This window comes from Oryctolagus cuniculus, chromosome 2 (assembly GCF_051225735.1).
Source record: "Oryctolagus cuniculus isolate XC-2025 breed Fujian yellow rabbit chromosome 2, ASM5122573v1, whole genome shotgun sequence".
Lineage (NCBI taxonomy): Eukaryota > Metazoa > Chordata > Mammalia > Lagomorpha > Leporidae > Oryctolagus > Oryctolagus cuniculus.
Window position 1 is genome coordinate 51,127,440 of NC_142868.1, and position 15,610 is coordinate 51,143,049.

At 41.2% G+C, this 15,610-nt stretch overlaps 1 protein-coding gene across 10 annotated transcripts in view; it reads right to left on the minus strand.

Moving 5' to 3' along the window:
• LOC100345657 (putative ATP-dependent RNA helicase DDX60) overlaps positions 1–15,610 on the minus strand; it is a 100,638-nt gene that overhangs the window by 6,819 nt on the left and 78,209 nt on the right. For all 10 annotated transcript variants that reach the window (XM_089325476.1, XM_089325478.1, XM_008249590.5 and 7 more), the window contains exons 30-35: positions 15,059–15,259; positions 11,430–11,534; positions 11,022–11,163; positions 7,730–7,851; positions 6,746–6,893; positions 4,687–4,829 (exon numbers count right to left, since the gene is read on the minus strand). In XM_089325476.1, coding sequence (XP_089181602.1) covers positions 4,687–4,829; positions 6,746–6,893; positions 7,730–7,851; positions 11,022–11,163; positions 11,430–11,534; positions 15,059–15,259 — 861 coding nt within the window. The remainder of the gene's footprint in view (positions 1–4,686; positions 4,830–6,745; positions 6,894–7,729; positions 7,852–11,021; positions 11,164–11,429; positions 11,535–15,058; positions 15,260–15,610) is intronic.

Sequence of the window (15,610 nt, forward strand, 5' to 3'; positions counted from 1 at the left end):
TAGGGGGAGGAGAAAGAGGGAAGCAAAAAAGAAGAAAGGAAGAAAGCAAATCATTTCTGCTCATTTATGCAAACTGTACTTGATGGGGTCAAGAGGAACCCTAATATACTGCTAGTGAGACTGTCAACTGGTACAAATACTTCCTAAAATGTGTTAATAGGAGCTTAAAAAGTTGAGTATTTGAATGTTCTTCCTCTCCTATGACACAGAAAATCCTTTAACTCGGAAAACCTAGACCTAAGAGAACCTGTTGCACCAGATATTCCTAGCAAAAATAGAAAGACACTCAACATTTATTAACAGGAGAATAGAGCAGCAGGTTGTTTTGTATTCACTCTATGAAATATTATGAAGTTGGGGCTGGCATTGTGATCTAACGGGTTAAGCTGCTACCTGCAATGCCAGCATCCCACAGGGGTGCTGCTTCAAGTCTCAGCTGCTCCACTTCCAATCCAGCTCCCTGCTAATCATCTGGGAAAAGCAGAAGATGGCCCGAGTCCTTGGGCCTCTGCACTCACATAGGAGACCAGAGTGAAACCTCTGGCTCCTGGCTTCAGCCTGGCCCAGCCATGGCTGATGTGGCCATTTAGAGTAAACCAGCAGATGGACAATCACTCTCTCCCTCTCTGTAATTCTGCCTTTCAAGTAAATCAATCTTAAAAAAAATATTATGAAGTAAAAACAAAAAAAAGTTCCATGTTGCAACACAGACCAATCACATCAATGAGTATAAAAAAAAGGAACTTCTATGAGACTACAATAAATATTCCTTTACTTTTTGTGACACTCAAGACAAACAAAAATAAGTGATTTACATGGAGTTTTTAAAAAGAAGAATGAGGCTGGCACCGCAGCTTACTTGGCTAATCCTCCACCTGTGGCATTGGCACCCCAGGTTCTAGTCCCAGTCGGGGCGCCGGATTCTGTCCCAGTTGCCCCTCTTCCAGTCTAGCTCTCTGCTGTGGCCCGGGAGTGCAGTGGAGGATGGCCCAGGTCCTTGGGCACTGCACCCGTATGGGACACCAGGAGGAAGCACCTGGCACCTGGCTTCGGATCGGCACAGCGTGCCTGCCGCAGTGGCCATTTGGGGGGTGAACCAATGGAAAAAGGAAGACCTTTCTCTCTGTCTCTCTCTCACTCTCTAACTCTGCCTGTCAAAAAAAAAAAAAAAAAAAAGAAAGAAAAAGTTTAGGAAACTTTGAGGAGGAAGAGGGGAGACAAGGAAATGAAATAGAGGGAGAGCACAAGGGTCCTCATTTCATCAGTTTTATGCTTCACAGCTTATCTATAAACCACTTAAAGATACACAAGTATGCATACTTGGTATTACATTAAGATATAATATGTAATAGAAGAAAAGTAAGCTTTAAGAGATTAGAGCTTTCTCCAATAAAAGTAAATTTACATTAAGTGGGTAAGGCAAAAGGCATGTTATCCTCAAGCAATTTGCTGATGAGAATCACAGTGCAAGATGTGTCAAGACAGATGGAATCAAACCATTCCTCACCATTTAGAATATCATCAGTAACAACTTTGAGTCAGAATGAGTTCATATTCTAGACCTTAAAGGTCTCTCCTAATTGATGGTGATTATAATAAGACACACATAGGGTAGGCATTTGGCACAGCAGTTAAGATGTTGCTTGGGATGCCTGCATCCCATATCAGAGTGCATGCTTGGAGTACTGGCTCTTCTACTTCCAATTTGGCTTCCAATTTGGCCCCCAAGAGGGAGCAGTGATGGCTTAAGTATTTGGGTTCCTGCCACCCACATGGGAGAAATGTATGGAGTTCTGGGCTCCTGATTTCAGCTTGGAACATCCTTGGCTATTGAGGGCATCCTAAGTAAAGTGAAAATAAATAAAAAAAAATTTAAAAAAATGAACATTCTATGGATCAGTGCCCATCCACAGCCCCATGGAAAAACTTGCACATGGACAGGAAATAAGAGTGAATGGCAAATTCTTCCCATAGATTAATTGTATACTAGAAAAGGAAATTATAATTCATAACTGCATCTTTTTTCAGTACAAACAACTTTATAACTAATCAATTGTTTGTGATCATACAAATAAAATGCAGAAAAAAAGCCTTCATAAAATTATTGTTCTTGTCGCTCCCCCTCTTCGTGGAGGAACGACACAGGACCCTGCGCTGTTCTTTCGTCTGCTCGGCCCTCCCCGGGTTTGCTGCTGGTTCTTCCCGGGTTGGCTACTATCCCTTCCACCTCCGTGGAAGGGCAGTTCCCCCTGGCCACATTCCCCACTTCCGCAGGGGAGCGGCACACCGCCGGCCGGCTTTCTCGGGGGCTGCACGGGTTCCCTTAGATGTTCCCCATAGATGTTCCTGGTGCATGCCGTCTCTCTCCTCCTTTATAGTCCTCCTCCGCCAATCCCAACTCGGCTGCCCACACGCCGAGTACGCTGCTCTCCTCCAATCAGGAGCAAGTCCTACAGTTTATTAGTTGAACTGGAGGCAGCTGTGCGGAAGCTGTTTACTTCTCTCCCAGCGCCATATTGTGGGAGAGCAGATGCATAGAATAAGTCTTAATTCCAGTAACTCAGTCCAGTCCGGATTGCTCCCCACAGATCCCCCTTTCTTTTTATTTTTGGCGTTGATACGCGCCTGTCTTCGGTGTCCCGCAGCACACACTCTGCTCTACTTGCTAGAGTTGCCACAGGTTCTTACAATCAGGCAAACCGAATCCGGGTCCTCTCTTCGCCATGTTGTGAGGAGGTTTTTAGGCGCTGATGCGTGCCTGTGTTCGGTGACCTGCGGCTCACACTCTGGTCGAGCCGCCTGCTGGCGCTTACCGCCTTAATTAGGCAGACCGAATCCAAGCCTTCTCATTGCCTTTTTGTGGGGAGGCCTTACTGATGTTAATTCGTGCCTGTCTTCGGTGACCTGCGGCGCATAAGCTGCTAGCCGCCGCAGGTGCTCATCGTGCTCATCGCCTCACTTAATCAGGCAGACCGAATCCAAGCTCTCACATTGCAGTGTTGTAGGGAGGCCTTTCTATTTCTCTATTTCTCTATCTCCGGGCATTCCTATTTCTCCCATTTTACTTCTGTCTGCCAACATTCCCATTTCTCTCATTTTACTTCTAAACTTTTGTTTCTCTTATCCCTGCGGCTTTCCGGTGCCCGCCCCGAGGCTGCTTCCCGGCTCTGAGCCGCTTCAGCCCGCGCCTCTCTCATCTGCGCGGCTTCCCGGCTTTGCGCGGCTTGGCTTCGCGCGCTCCGCGGTCTCCACGCCCTTCGCGTCTGCACCACGGCCTCACGCCAGCCCCGTTCCCTATCTATTCACGCCCCGTGCTCTTTCTGCACGCGGCGGCTTCCGCGAGTAACACAGCGTAGCTTACGTGTCCGCCACTAGCATTCAATCTAAGTTCCCCGGGCTAGCCTGGCGAATTCAACCCAGCATACGTCTCCGCCCCACGATCTGGCTTCCCGTCCTTTGCTCCCCGGGCTAATCAGACGGATCCCAATCTGGCTTACGTTTCAGCTTCTGGTTTCAACTTTTCGCCCCCTATTCCCGGGCTAACTTGAGAACCCCAAAGTGGCTTTCGTATCCGCCTCGGCCTGCCCCCCGCGGCTTCAATTTCCCTAACACTTTTCTCTACCCGGTATGTTTCCCCAAGCTTTCCTCCAACAATACTCCTCCCTCATTTCTCCTGGCCTCTCCCCACAGTCCGCATCCGAGTCTGTTTGTTCTAGCTTTCACTTTCGCTTTCGACCTCAGAGATTTCTCCCAGCTTCCCCCCGTAGTCCGTATCTGAGTCTATGCCTAGGCTTTCAACAGCTTCCTCCGGCACCTCTTTTCGTCCGGCTTTTCCCTAGGCTGTTTGCTAGTCTCTGTAGTCCGTATCTGAGTCTATGCCTAGGCTTTCCATAGCTTCTTCCCGTTTCTTCCCTCCTAAGTTTGCTATCCGTCCTAGGTTTCCTATCCAAGCTAGGTTTCCTATCCGAGTCACGGCACCATTATGTCGCTCCCCCTCTTCGTGGAGGAACGACACTAAGCCCTGCCTAGGCTTCATATCCGAGTCACGGCACCATTATGTCGCTCCCCCTCTTCGTGGAGGAATGACACAGGACCCTGCGCTGTTCTTTCGTCTGCTCGGCCCTCCCCGGGTTTGCTGCTGGTTCTTCCCGGGTTGGCTACTATCCCTTCCACCTCCGTGGAAGGGCAGTTCCCCCTGGCCACATTCCCCACTTCCGCAGGGGAGCGGCACACCGCCGGCCGGCTTTCTCGGGGGCTGCACGGGTTCCCTTAGATGTTCCCCATAGATGTTCCTGGTGCATGCCGTCTCTCTCCTCCTTTATAGTCCTCCTCCGCCAATCCCAACTCGGCTGCCCACACGCCGAGTACGCTGCTCTCCTCCAATCAGGAGCAAGTCCTACAGTTTATTAGTTGAACTGGAGGCAGCTGTGCGGAAGCTGTTTACTTCTCTCCCAGCGCCATATTGTGGGAGAGCAGATGCATAGAATAAGTCTTAATTCCAGTAACTCAGTCCAGTCCGGATTGCTCCCCACAGTTCTTATAAACTAAACTTTATTTATTATTTATTTATTTATTATTTACTTACCAGAATTCCCAATTTTTCCAAAGCATTCTATTCTATGACACCACTCAGACTGGGGTCATGTCCTGCAGATCTGTTATTAATGAATTGTATCCTTCACTTACATGATCTGAAATTCCTGGTTGAAGTAAATCACTATCAAAATTTCCAGACAGACAAGCAAATGGCGAAACGGCTACTCTTGCTTCCTTGCAGTTCATCAAGTGAGACACAAGTTGAGAGCCTTCACATTCTTTACCTGTGAATTCTGACCAAAATAAATTGGGAAAGATTAGTTTTTTGTGTGTTTTGTTTTTCTATTTATTTTGAAAGGCAGAGCTACAGAGAGAGAGAGAGAGTGTTTGTTCATTCTTCCATCTGCTTGTTCACTCCCCAGATGGTTGCAATGACTGGAGCTGCACCATCCGAAGCCAGGAGCCAGGAGCTTTTTCCAGGTTCCCCACACGGGTGCAGGGGCCCAAGGACTTGGGCCGTCTTCCACTGCCTTCTGAGGCCATAGTAGGGAGCTGGATCATAAGTTGGAGCAGTCGGGATTCGAACTGGTGCCCATATGGGATTCTGGCACTGCAGGCAGTGGCTTCCCCAGCTACGCCACAGCACTGGCCCCAAAAGATTAGTTTTTAAAACTCAACCAAATTGTTAAAGCTTCATTCTTGGTGTAGACTGTGCTGCAAGGGGAGCCAGTTGACTTTCCAGGGCCTATATCACAATGAAGCCTGAAAAAGCTACCTCACAGACAGAGGGCAGAACAGCTTGGGACAGACTACACAACAAATTAATTGTTAGTATCATTATTACAAAATTGTTATATTATAGTGGCTTTGGAACAACAGGAATAAAACACTAAATTTAAATTGTATACTCCCACAACAGAGAACTGTTAATAACATGGTACTTTTTACCACTGAATTCAGAGTTTGCCTCAGAATCTTTCTAGACATGGTGTTCCAAGCTGCCACTCTTCATAGATTTGGAAGTGGCATATAAGAAGAAATACATTTTTTTCCAATCATGCTCTTATGAAGCACCAGACCATACATCCAAATTGGGTTTGTATTAGAGGCAGAACAGTCACGCACCATCAGTGCCCCTCCTCTGTGAGGTTCACGGTGGTCCACCATTATTGCCTAATTTCGTTCATGCCCCTTCCTATTTTATCAGGGTCCAGGAAGCTACAAGCTCTATCTATTTGAATTTTCCCCACTGGAGATGCTAGGGTATAGTGAAACAAAGAAGTTGCTACCCACAGCTCAGTGCTTTCCCTTTATCTATCACCTTTTTATTTCCCTAGAAGGTTTCCATGGATTAGTTCATTAAAAAAAAAAAATAATGGGGCTGGTGTGGCTTAGCAGGTAAAGCTACCGCTTGAGATGTCACCAGTTCGAGACCCGGCTGCTCCACTTCCCATCCAGCTCCCTGCTAATGTGTCTGGGAAAGCAGTGGAAGATGGTCCAAGTGCTTGGGCTCCTGCACCCACGTGGGAGACCTGGATGAATCTCCTGGCTCCTGGCTTCAGCCTGGCCCAGCCCTGGCCATTGTAGCCATTGGGGGAGTGAACCAGTGGATGGAAGACCTCTTTCTCTGTAACTCTGCCTTTCAAATTAATAAAATAAATCTTTAAAAAAGTAAAAACATACATGAATGTTCTTTACTACCTGCCAAACACTATCTTAAGATATTGACATATATTGATTATGCAAAGCTTACCAATACTAAGTAGATAATGTTATTTCCTTTCTCATATATCTGTTGAGGAAAATTAAGCCATGAATTTGCTTGCCCAAGATCTCAGATGATTAAGTACTAGAGCCTGACTTTGGACCTGAGGAGGAATCTGCCAGAGTCTATGTTCATGAACTCTAAGCATATTTTCCCTCAAGATAAAGAGTGACAGAATTAGTTTTTGTCTTAATCTCAGAGTTGTGCTTAATCCATTTTTCAGGTTCAGTCCCAAAGCAGCCTTTAAACAACATGCTTTATAAATGACTCCATTAGGTTTCATTGTCCTTGTCCTTTTCTAATTATTTTAACTCTCTCTGGAAAGCAGGTGGAGTGTCCTCATTCCAGGGGCATTCCTGGAACTCCTCCCTTCTGAAAAAAATATTCTTCTGCAAGATTTTCTGTTTTTCCAGTTGTTCCACAGTGGAGATAAAATGCACTTACCAATTTTTGATAATGGAAGTTCATATTCCTGTTTCATATCAGCCAATTTGGAAACGATTTGTAGGAAAGAGGCAAAGTCCTTTGTAACATTCATGTTATATTCATTTAAAGCAGCACTGAAATCTTCAGGAAGATCATCAAGGAATACCTAGAGGTCAAACATTTTCGTAAAGAGGTGTCTACGTTCCTTGAAAACTGAATCTTCGGAAGAACATTGCAATAGAATTCTATAGTTATCTGCTTATTCAATGATGCCATTGTTTCATTCTTTGATTTGTGGAGTTGAGGTAATATTTGTTTTTTGTTTCTATTTTCATTTACAAAAAATAGCTTCTTTCATTGTATTTGTAATGACTGTTTGTAATAGAGATATGGACTCTTCTAAGTTGAATGTAACTTTACTTAAACAGAGTGCTTATATAACATTTCAAGGATGCACACGTAATGAAAGAGTGATGATCAGTCAATGACTAAAGCGTGGTTACGAGTATAGAGGACAGTCAGTGAGGGCACAGATGGCTAATTCAACATAGTGGGGTTAGACAATACAAATTAACTCTTCATTTTTTTATCCACAGTATCTTTTCACTGAGATTTCCAGTATAAACCTATTTCTTGCCCATATTCCCACCTGAAGGTAAAAAGATCCCAAGGGAACTGTTGATTCAAGGAGGAAGAAGTCTGTTTGTTTCATGTAAATGTAGAATTATGTATACATTTTGAGGTTACTTAATGCTGTAGTTTGATGAGTACTTTATAAAATGAGAAACATGAATTGGACTTTGATAGTTATTTTGCTTGTGGGATTAACCTTTGATATATTTACAGAAGCAGACATCTGAACTACAAATTAAATACCACATTGATTATAAGAAGAAAACAATTTTTATAAAACAAATGAACTATCCAATGTTAATAAAAGTTTCTTATAGGATCTATTTAATGCTGTTAACTATTAAATTTTATTAGAGTCATACATTTTACCTTTGACTGATAAAACTTTAAGGTAGTATCTTGGAACTTTGCTGGAAGATACCTTCTTCCAAACAGATTTGCCAATACCAATAATAACTTTTCCATAGTATCTTGGGAAAAATGCTTTGAGCCTATTCAAAATAAAGGATTTTGTTAAAAATGTGAAATTATATTATATTATATTATATTATTTCATATTTAAATTGAATATGATATTTCCTGGAAACTAAGCTTTTGTGGCAGCTGAGTAAGGACTACATTTGCTGACAGTTTTCTTCTGTGTTGACTTTTTCATTCTTGTCACTCTCACCATAGTTCGGTTCCTAGTCATCCCAACCTTAAATTGCCACGTCACTTTCCCTAGATTTCCTTACTTTAGCCTATCCTAGTAAAGGATCAGTTGCCCTAAAGAATCTCACAATGACTTTTTTCTCATCTACAAGCCTCTGATATCTCCATGCTTTCCAAACAAAATCTAACTTCCTTAGTTTAGCATTTTCGTCTTTTTAAAATTCAGCCCACAAATACTCTCCCAGCATTATCTGCCAACTGCCACTCATAGTGAGTTATTGTTAACTTGAGTTACTTCAGGTAAGCTCTTTTCTATAGTGTTTAAAAACTTGCTACATTTATATTGCAACACTGTTGATAAAAGATGAAATCAACAGAGATGTCCTTAAGTAGATGAACAGACTAAGAAAATGTGATATAGATATATAATGGACTATTATTCAGTTATAACAAAGAATGGAATCCTGTCATTTGCAGCAAAATAGATAGAACTAAAGGACATGTTGAGTAAAATAAGCCAGAAGTAGAAACACAAATATCACATGTTATTTCTCAAATAGAAACACTGAAAAAGAAAAAGTTGATGTAAAAATTCCAACAGTGTAATTAGAAACTGCATGGGGGGAATAGGGGGAGGTTGGGCAATAGATACCAAAGCAGTCAGTGAGAAGGAACCGTGGAGAGACTATACTTAACAACATATTCTTTTTATTTTGAAAAACTAAGAAAACCTGGAAGGCTCCAAACATTAAGAAATGATAAGGAGGGGCCGGCACAATGGCATAGAGGGTTAAGCTGCTGCCTGTAACTCCAGCATTCCATATGGGCACTGGTTTGAGTTCCAGCTGCTCCAGTTACAATCTAGCTTCCTGCTAGTGTGCCTAGGAAAGCAGTGGAAGATGGCCTGGGTGCTTGGGCCTCTGCACCCACATGGGAGACTTGGATGAAGCTCCTGGCTCCTGGCTTCAGCTTGGCTCAGCCCTGGCTATTGTGGCCATTTGGGAAGTAAACCAATGGTTCACTGTTTAAGATATTTCTCTAACTCTGACTTTCAAATAAAAATAGATACATCTTTAAGCAAAAAATCTATGTGTATATAAAGAAGTGATAAGGAAAAGAAAATGCTAATTACCTGATTTGATCAGTACATGCTGTATTTATGTATTAAATATGACATGTACCCCATAAATATGTACAAATACTATATGCTAAGCAAAAATTTTAAAAATGTGTTAATTTTTTCCAAAATGCTACCTTTAATAACTTAGGTTCTGGAATCAGACTACTTATAAATAAATCTTGATTCTGACTTATTGAACTTATGGGATGATGTGAATTTATTTAACTTCTCTGTGCCCCAGTGTCATTTCCCAAATGATGCTAGTCTTAGTACCTGCCTCATAAAGTTGTCAAATTTTCCATACCCAGGATTACACACATACCTACCCCCACATCAGTCAACACAACTGTACATGTGGTTGCCTGAAATCATTTATCTTACGGAGTTTTTGGAAGAATGGTGTTTTTGTTTTGTTTTGTTTTTGAAAGTTTTACTTATTTATTTCCAAGTCAGAGCTACAGAGAGAGAGGGAGAGACAGAGGGACAGAAAGATCTATCCACTGGTTTATTCCCCAGATGGCTGCAATGACAAGGACTGAGCCAGGCTGAAATCGAGAGCCAGATGCTTCTTCCAGGTCTCCCACATGGGTGGCAGGGATCCAAACACTTGGGCCATGTTCCACTGCTTTTCCCAAGCCATTAGCCAGAGAGCTGGATTGGAAGTGGAGCAGCCAGAATACAAACTGGTGTCCATATGGAATGCTAGCATCACATGCAGTGGCTTTAGCCACTATGCCGCAACACTGGTCCCAAGAATGGTATTTTTTTAGTACCCTTGTTTCACAGAACAATTCATGTTTAGAGCAAGGTGACTGAACCTATTATGCAAAGTAGAATGTTCTATTGATTAATGGTTGAAGATAAAGTAATGTTGTGAAAGATATTGAATTCACTAGCATTAGAAAATATAACTAGGAGCCGCGGCTGTGGCACAGTGGATTAACACCCTGGCCTGAAGTGCTGGCATCCCATATGGGCGCTGGTTTGAGACCCGGCTGCTCTACTTCCGATCCGATCTCTGCTGTGGCCTGGGAAAACAGTGGAAGATGACCCAAGTCCTTGGGTCCCTGCACCTGTGTGGGAGACCCGAAGGAAGCTCCTGGCTCCTGACTTAGGATCAGCACAGCTCTGGCCGTTGTGGCCAACTGGGGAGTGAACCATTGGATGGAAGACTTCTCTCTCTCTCTCTTTCTGCCTCTCCTCTCTCTGCGTAATTCTGACTTTCAAATAAATAAATAAACCTTTAAAAAATATAACTCTATATACAAATATAAAAGGAAATATTTATTTTAGGAACACTGTATAAAGGATTTATTGTTTAAATGTACCACAAACTGTGGAAAATGGAATCCATTAAAAAATTTATAGGGCATGAACAAAATTTTGGTGTTTTAGAAAACAAGATTCTAGATTATACAATATAATGCTACCTATGTAAGTATGCCATATAATTACATTCAAAGAAAATTTGATTAAAAGAAAATATTCATAAATAGAGTGATTATTTGTGGATAGTGGAATTATGAGTAATCTTATTTTTAACATGGTTTCAACTATCTTTTTGCTAGGATAAACACATATTATATTTAAGTAAATATTCTTTATATTTATGTATTATTTGCTATGTTCTGGATCCTAGAGGGCAAGGAAAGACTGAAGGTAATTCCCCAGAAAAGTAGAAATTATAAAATAGGTGTCACAAAGTCTGTCTCTCCCAAATAATCTGTATTAGTACATATTTCACATTGTTTTCTCTGATTTGGGTACCTGTAAATTATTTACATATTCACTGTATTTTTTTTTTGTTGAAAAAATATTCCCAAATTGCCGACTTTCTACAGATCCATTAGTGGTTTTAAACTATATATGCACATGAAAGCTCAAGCTTACCTTTCGTGGTAGGCTGGCAAAGATTATGGAAAAGTCCTCTTACAAGAAAATAGACAAAAACGAGATTAGAAGGCTCATGATAATGCAAATGTGATACAAGTCCAGCAAAACCCATTGGGTTACCTTCTTGATCTATATAGCCCTAAAAAACAAAAAGAATTCATTAGTTTGACTAAACTCACTACATAATTACTTACACAACTGCTTATTAGGTGCTAGTTTATAATGGTATTTAATGCCAATATGTGACATAGATAACTATTACATACTCCAACTTTGATAATTATGTCAATTATTAGTAATATTAATCATTGGATATAACCTTCAAAAGACGACATTTAGTTCAACATGACAAGGAATCTGCCTATCAGCAGTGCTACTGCACCAGAAGACAAAGCACAAGCATACCTCTTTCATCAGGAATTGCAAAGAAAACAAGAAGTAAAGTTTTAGCATCTCCATGACTCTGGGTTGTTTGAAGGACAGCAGTGAATGCTTGAGCACAGACAGCACCTTTAAGAAATAGGACTTTTGTTTACTCCGTGTTAAGTGTTATGACATACATAATAACCTATATTATAAAATGTATATCAGCAATACATTAGGTTCGATTTTACATTATTGTACTATGATCTTACATGTCACACCCTTCCTTTAGCACAGTAGAACACATAAAATAGAACTGTCAGAAAAGAAACACTGCCAAATAAACTGATAATAAAAGCCATTTCAGGGGGCTGGCATGGTGGCACAGCAGGTAAAGCTGTGTCCTGGCTGCCACCTACATGGGAGACATGGATGAAGCTTCTGGCTCCTGGCTTTGGCTTGGCCAACCCTGGCTGTTGTGGTCATCTGGGGAGAGAACCAGAGGACAGAAGATCTCTCTCTCTCTCTGCCTCTCCCTCTCTGTCTTAACTCTGCTTTTTAGTTTTTTTTTTTTTTTTTTTCATGCTATTCCAGTTTGAGTTTATAACTCCTGAATTGTTCTGGAAGAGAAAAAGATCCATTAGTCCATGTTGTATAATTGGTGCAAAAATAATAGAACTAGGTTTTTTAAAACAAAAAAAAATTCTGCTTGGTTTCTAGTGTAAAGCAGTACTGAGGTTCACAGGTATTTCAGCTTCACAATAAGAGGAAAACCCCACCATCACTGGCTGCCTTTGGACCGGAGAGTGTATAGAACCTTGGAAGAATCTGTATTTACTTTAAGCCCAGTGGTCTAGAGGAAGGAAGAAAGGACAGAGGAGGAAGGGATGTACTTTCCAGCTCCTGCTCTGCTGGGTGATACTTTTTAAGGCAGCAAAAGTAGCTTTTCCTACAAACTCCTCTCCCTCAGATGCCACATTTATTCAGAGGTGGCAAGAGTCAGCAAACAGTGGAGCAGTTAAGGACCTGAGCAATGATGCATGGTGGGTCACTGTAACTTTAGTGGTGTAGCCTCCATAGTTTTATTAAAACAGCAAGAATCCTGACATCACTGTACACTGTAGTCTCTAGTCATTAATTATACAGATGTAATCAGTGCATTAGCAAGGCTAGCAGCAGAAGACAGGTCATCTTTCAGTTCTGAAAAGCTACAAAAGATGATCTCGTACTGATACTTGGGCCAAAAACTATCCACCCGGCCTCAGATCTCAAAGGGCATTCAAACAGCAATGAGGTGCACAGAGTGAAGCCAGAAGAATTTCATATACCATACTGCTAGGCAAACCACTAGATTTTGGCAGATATATCTTCATTCATATATGAGAAAACAGAAAAACCCATAAGAGATCAATTTCTATAGATATTTGCAAGATTGTTCAGTCATACCACAAATATATACTGAATGTCTGTACCAAAAAAGACAACAAACACAGTTGGCCTTAGAGTACTTAACAATTCATTGGGAAATATAGAGAAAATAACCAAATATGATAGAGGTACAGAGATGACATACATAAGACAGATGATAGATTTGATGCTATATAAGAAATGATGAGTACTGAATAAGGAGCATTGTCAAAAAGGCAGATAGGGAAGCACTTAAACTTTAGAAGGGAAGGAGAAGGTAGGCTTCACTAAGTAATGATGAAGCTAAGAATTTATGAAGGAAAAGAAGAAGCAAGGTCATGCACATATCTGAGGGAAGATGTTAGAAATAAAAGAAACAGCAAGAGCTGTGGTCTTCATACTGCACTGTGCCTGGAGTGTTCATGAAACAGACAGTGGGCCATGTGGAAGAACAGTTCCAGTTAATGAGATCAGATTCTACACAGCCTCCCAGACTAGGACAAGAATATTAACTTCTACTGTAAAAAGAAAAAGGTCTGACCTATGAAAATTGTCTTCTGTATACAGCAAAATTGTTTTGGAAAATTATTTGCATCCTCCATGGAAGCCAAATGACATGGCTTCTAAGAGAGAGGGCACAGCAACTTATGGTATATAGATAATATAAATTGGCATTCTAAAAATAATACCTTTCCATGATATGAAAGAGGGACAAATAAAGTGGTGAACAAGTTCAGAAAAGCATAGAAGTACCGGAGCAGAATTAGAATCTGCTTTTGTATTACTAAAGAACAGAACTGACACTATGAAGAGCTGTACCAGTGAAGCAGAGGTAAGTTTTGTATATATTCTCTCATAAAGATTGAAAAATTGCAATGACGATCCAAAAAGGGGGTTTCAAATTAAAAATTATAACTTTTCCTAGAAAATAAATTGAACAATTAAGCAAACAAATAGGGAAATGATTTAAGAAATATTTTTTTCAGTTAATGAAATGTCAGAGCATTGCATAACCATGGGAATATACTTAATGCTACCAAACTGTGCACTTAACGTGATTAAGATGGTAAATTTTAATCTAAAATGATCAAATACGTAGGACCAGCCAACAAATCACAGGAGACCTAGATTAATTACTGCCTCAGCAAACAGCATTTATTTAACTGGGCACACTTATTCACATACCAAAACAGGCAAGAATAGGTCTCTTTTAACAATGCATCTTCAAAGAGACAAAAATCAGTTTATTATGAATTTTAAATCTCATTTTGGGTTTGGACACAAAATATTTAAGTAAATCAGATAAATTTTATAACCTTATTCTGAAGTCTGATTAGATTTAACTACATCAGTATTTAAAAACCTAATGCACATTCTTGCCTAGAAAAAATGACTAGAAAAACTGCTTAAATGATAATATGATCGTCTTTAGATATTAGACTTAGGTAGGCATGAACACTTTCTATTCTTCTTTCAACTTTCTACATTTCCCAAATATTATTTCAAAAAGTTAGGTTGCTTTCCTGTGAAAAATAAACTTACTAATTACAAAATCATAAAAATAAATCTGCTTGTTTCTAATTGGTAGAACCAATAATCAAATCTTTTTAAAATCCATTTCCAATATCCTTAACTGCTGCCTATGAAATGTAACACTAATCCAGCGTGATTCCCAGTGCCCATCCAGACACAAATTCTAGGTCTGATAATGGAACCAAATATAACTGATCATTCTCTTAGTGGTTCCCAATCTTTTCCCATTTAAGACTTTTTTTTTTTTTTTTTTTGGATAGGCAGAGTGGACAGTGAGAGAGAGAGACAGAGAGAAAGGTCTTCCTTTTGCCGTTGGTTCACCCTCCAATGGCCGCCGCGGCCGGCGCGCTGCGGCCGGCTCACCGCACTGATCCGGTGGCAGGAGCCAGGAGCCAGGAGCTTTTCCTGGTCTCCCATGGGGTGCAGGGCCCAAGTACTTGGGCCATCCTCCACTGCACTCCCTGGCCACAGCAGAGAGCTGGCCTGGAAGAGGGGCAACCGGGACAGAATCCGGCGCCCCGACCGGGACTAGAATCCGGTGTGCCGGCGCCGCTAGGCAGAGGATTAGCCTAGTGAGCCGCGGCGCCAGCCCCCATTTAAGACTTTATAAAGCATTAATAAGACTGGTGAACATTAAGAGTAATGGCTACAAACTTCCAAAAGAACAGCAGACTCAACCACAGTCAGGTCAGTGATGAAGACTGAACCTCAGACAGTGGCCAGCGCAGTACCTTGGCCTTGGCGTCCTCTGGGTCATCTCCCCTGGAAACCAACAGCATGAGTCGCAGGATCAAGGTGATGCTGAAAGGGAACTGTCCTCGCAGTTCAGGAACTTTGGATTTTATGAGTTTTTCTATTTTGGGCAATGGAATATTAAAGAAATACACATCTCCTAGATGGTCCTGGCCTCGTCTTCCAGCCCGACCAGACATCTGGAAACAGAACAGAATCACAACTTGAAAAATCTCTAAATACTTTCCCTATCACAGTTTAAAAACTGAACCTATTACATTGTTTTGGAGAAAGTAAATTGTGCCTATGTCCAACCATTAATTAATTGAAACTAATGTCCAGTTAGTAAGGCTTAGAAGACTTGCCATGACTGAGACAGAGTTGGACAACTATACACTTATCATTATGATATACTTTTTTCATGCTACTAATCATACTAGGCATTTATATAATGATCTTTTTTTATTTTTATTTTTTGACAGGCAGAGTTAGAGAGTGAGAGAGTGCGTGTGAGAGAGAGAGAGAGAGAGAAAGGTCTTCCTTTTTCCATT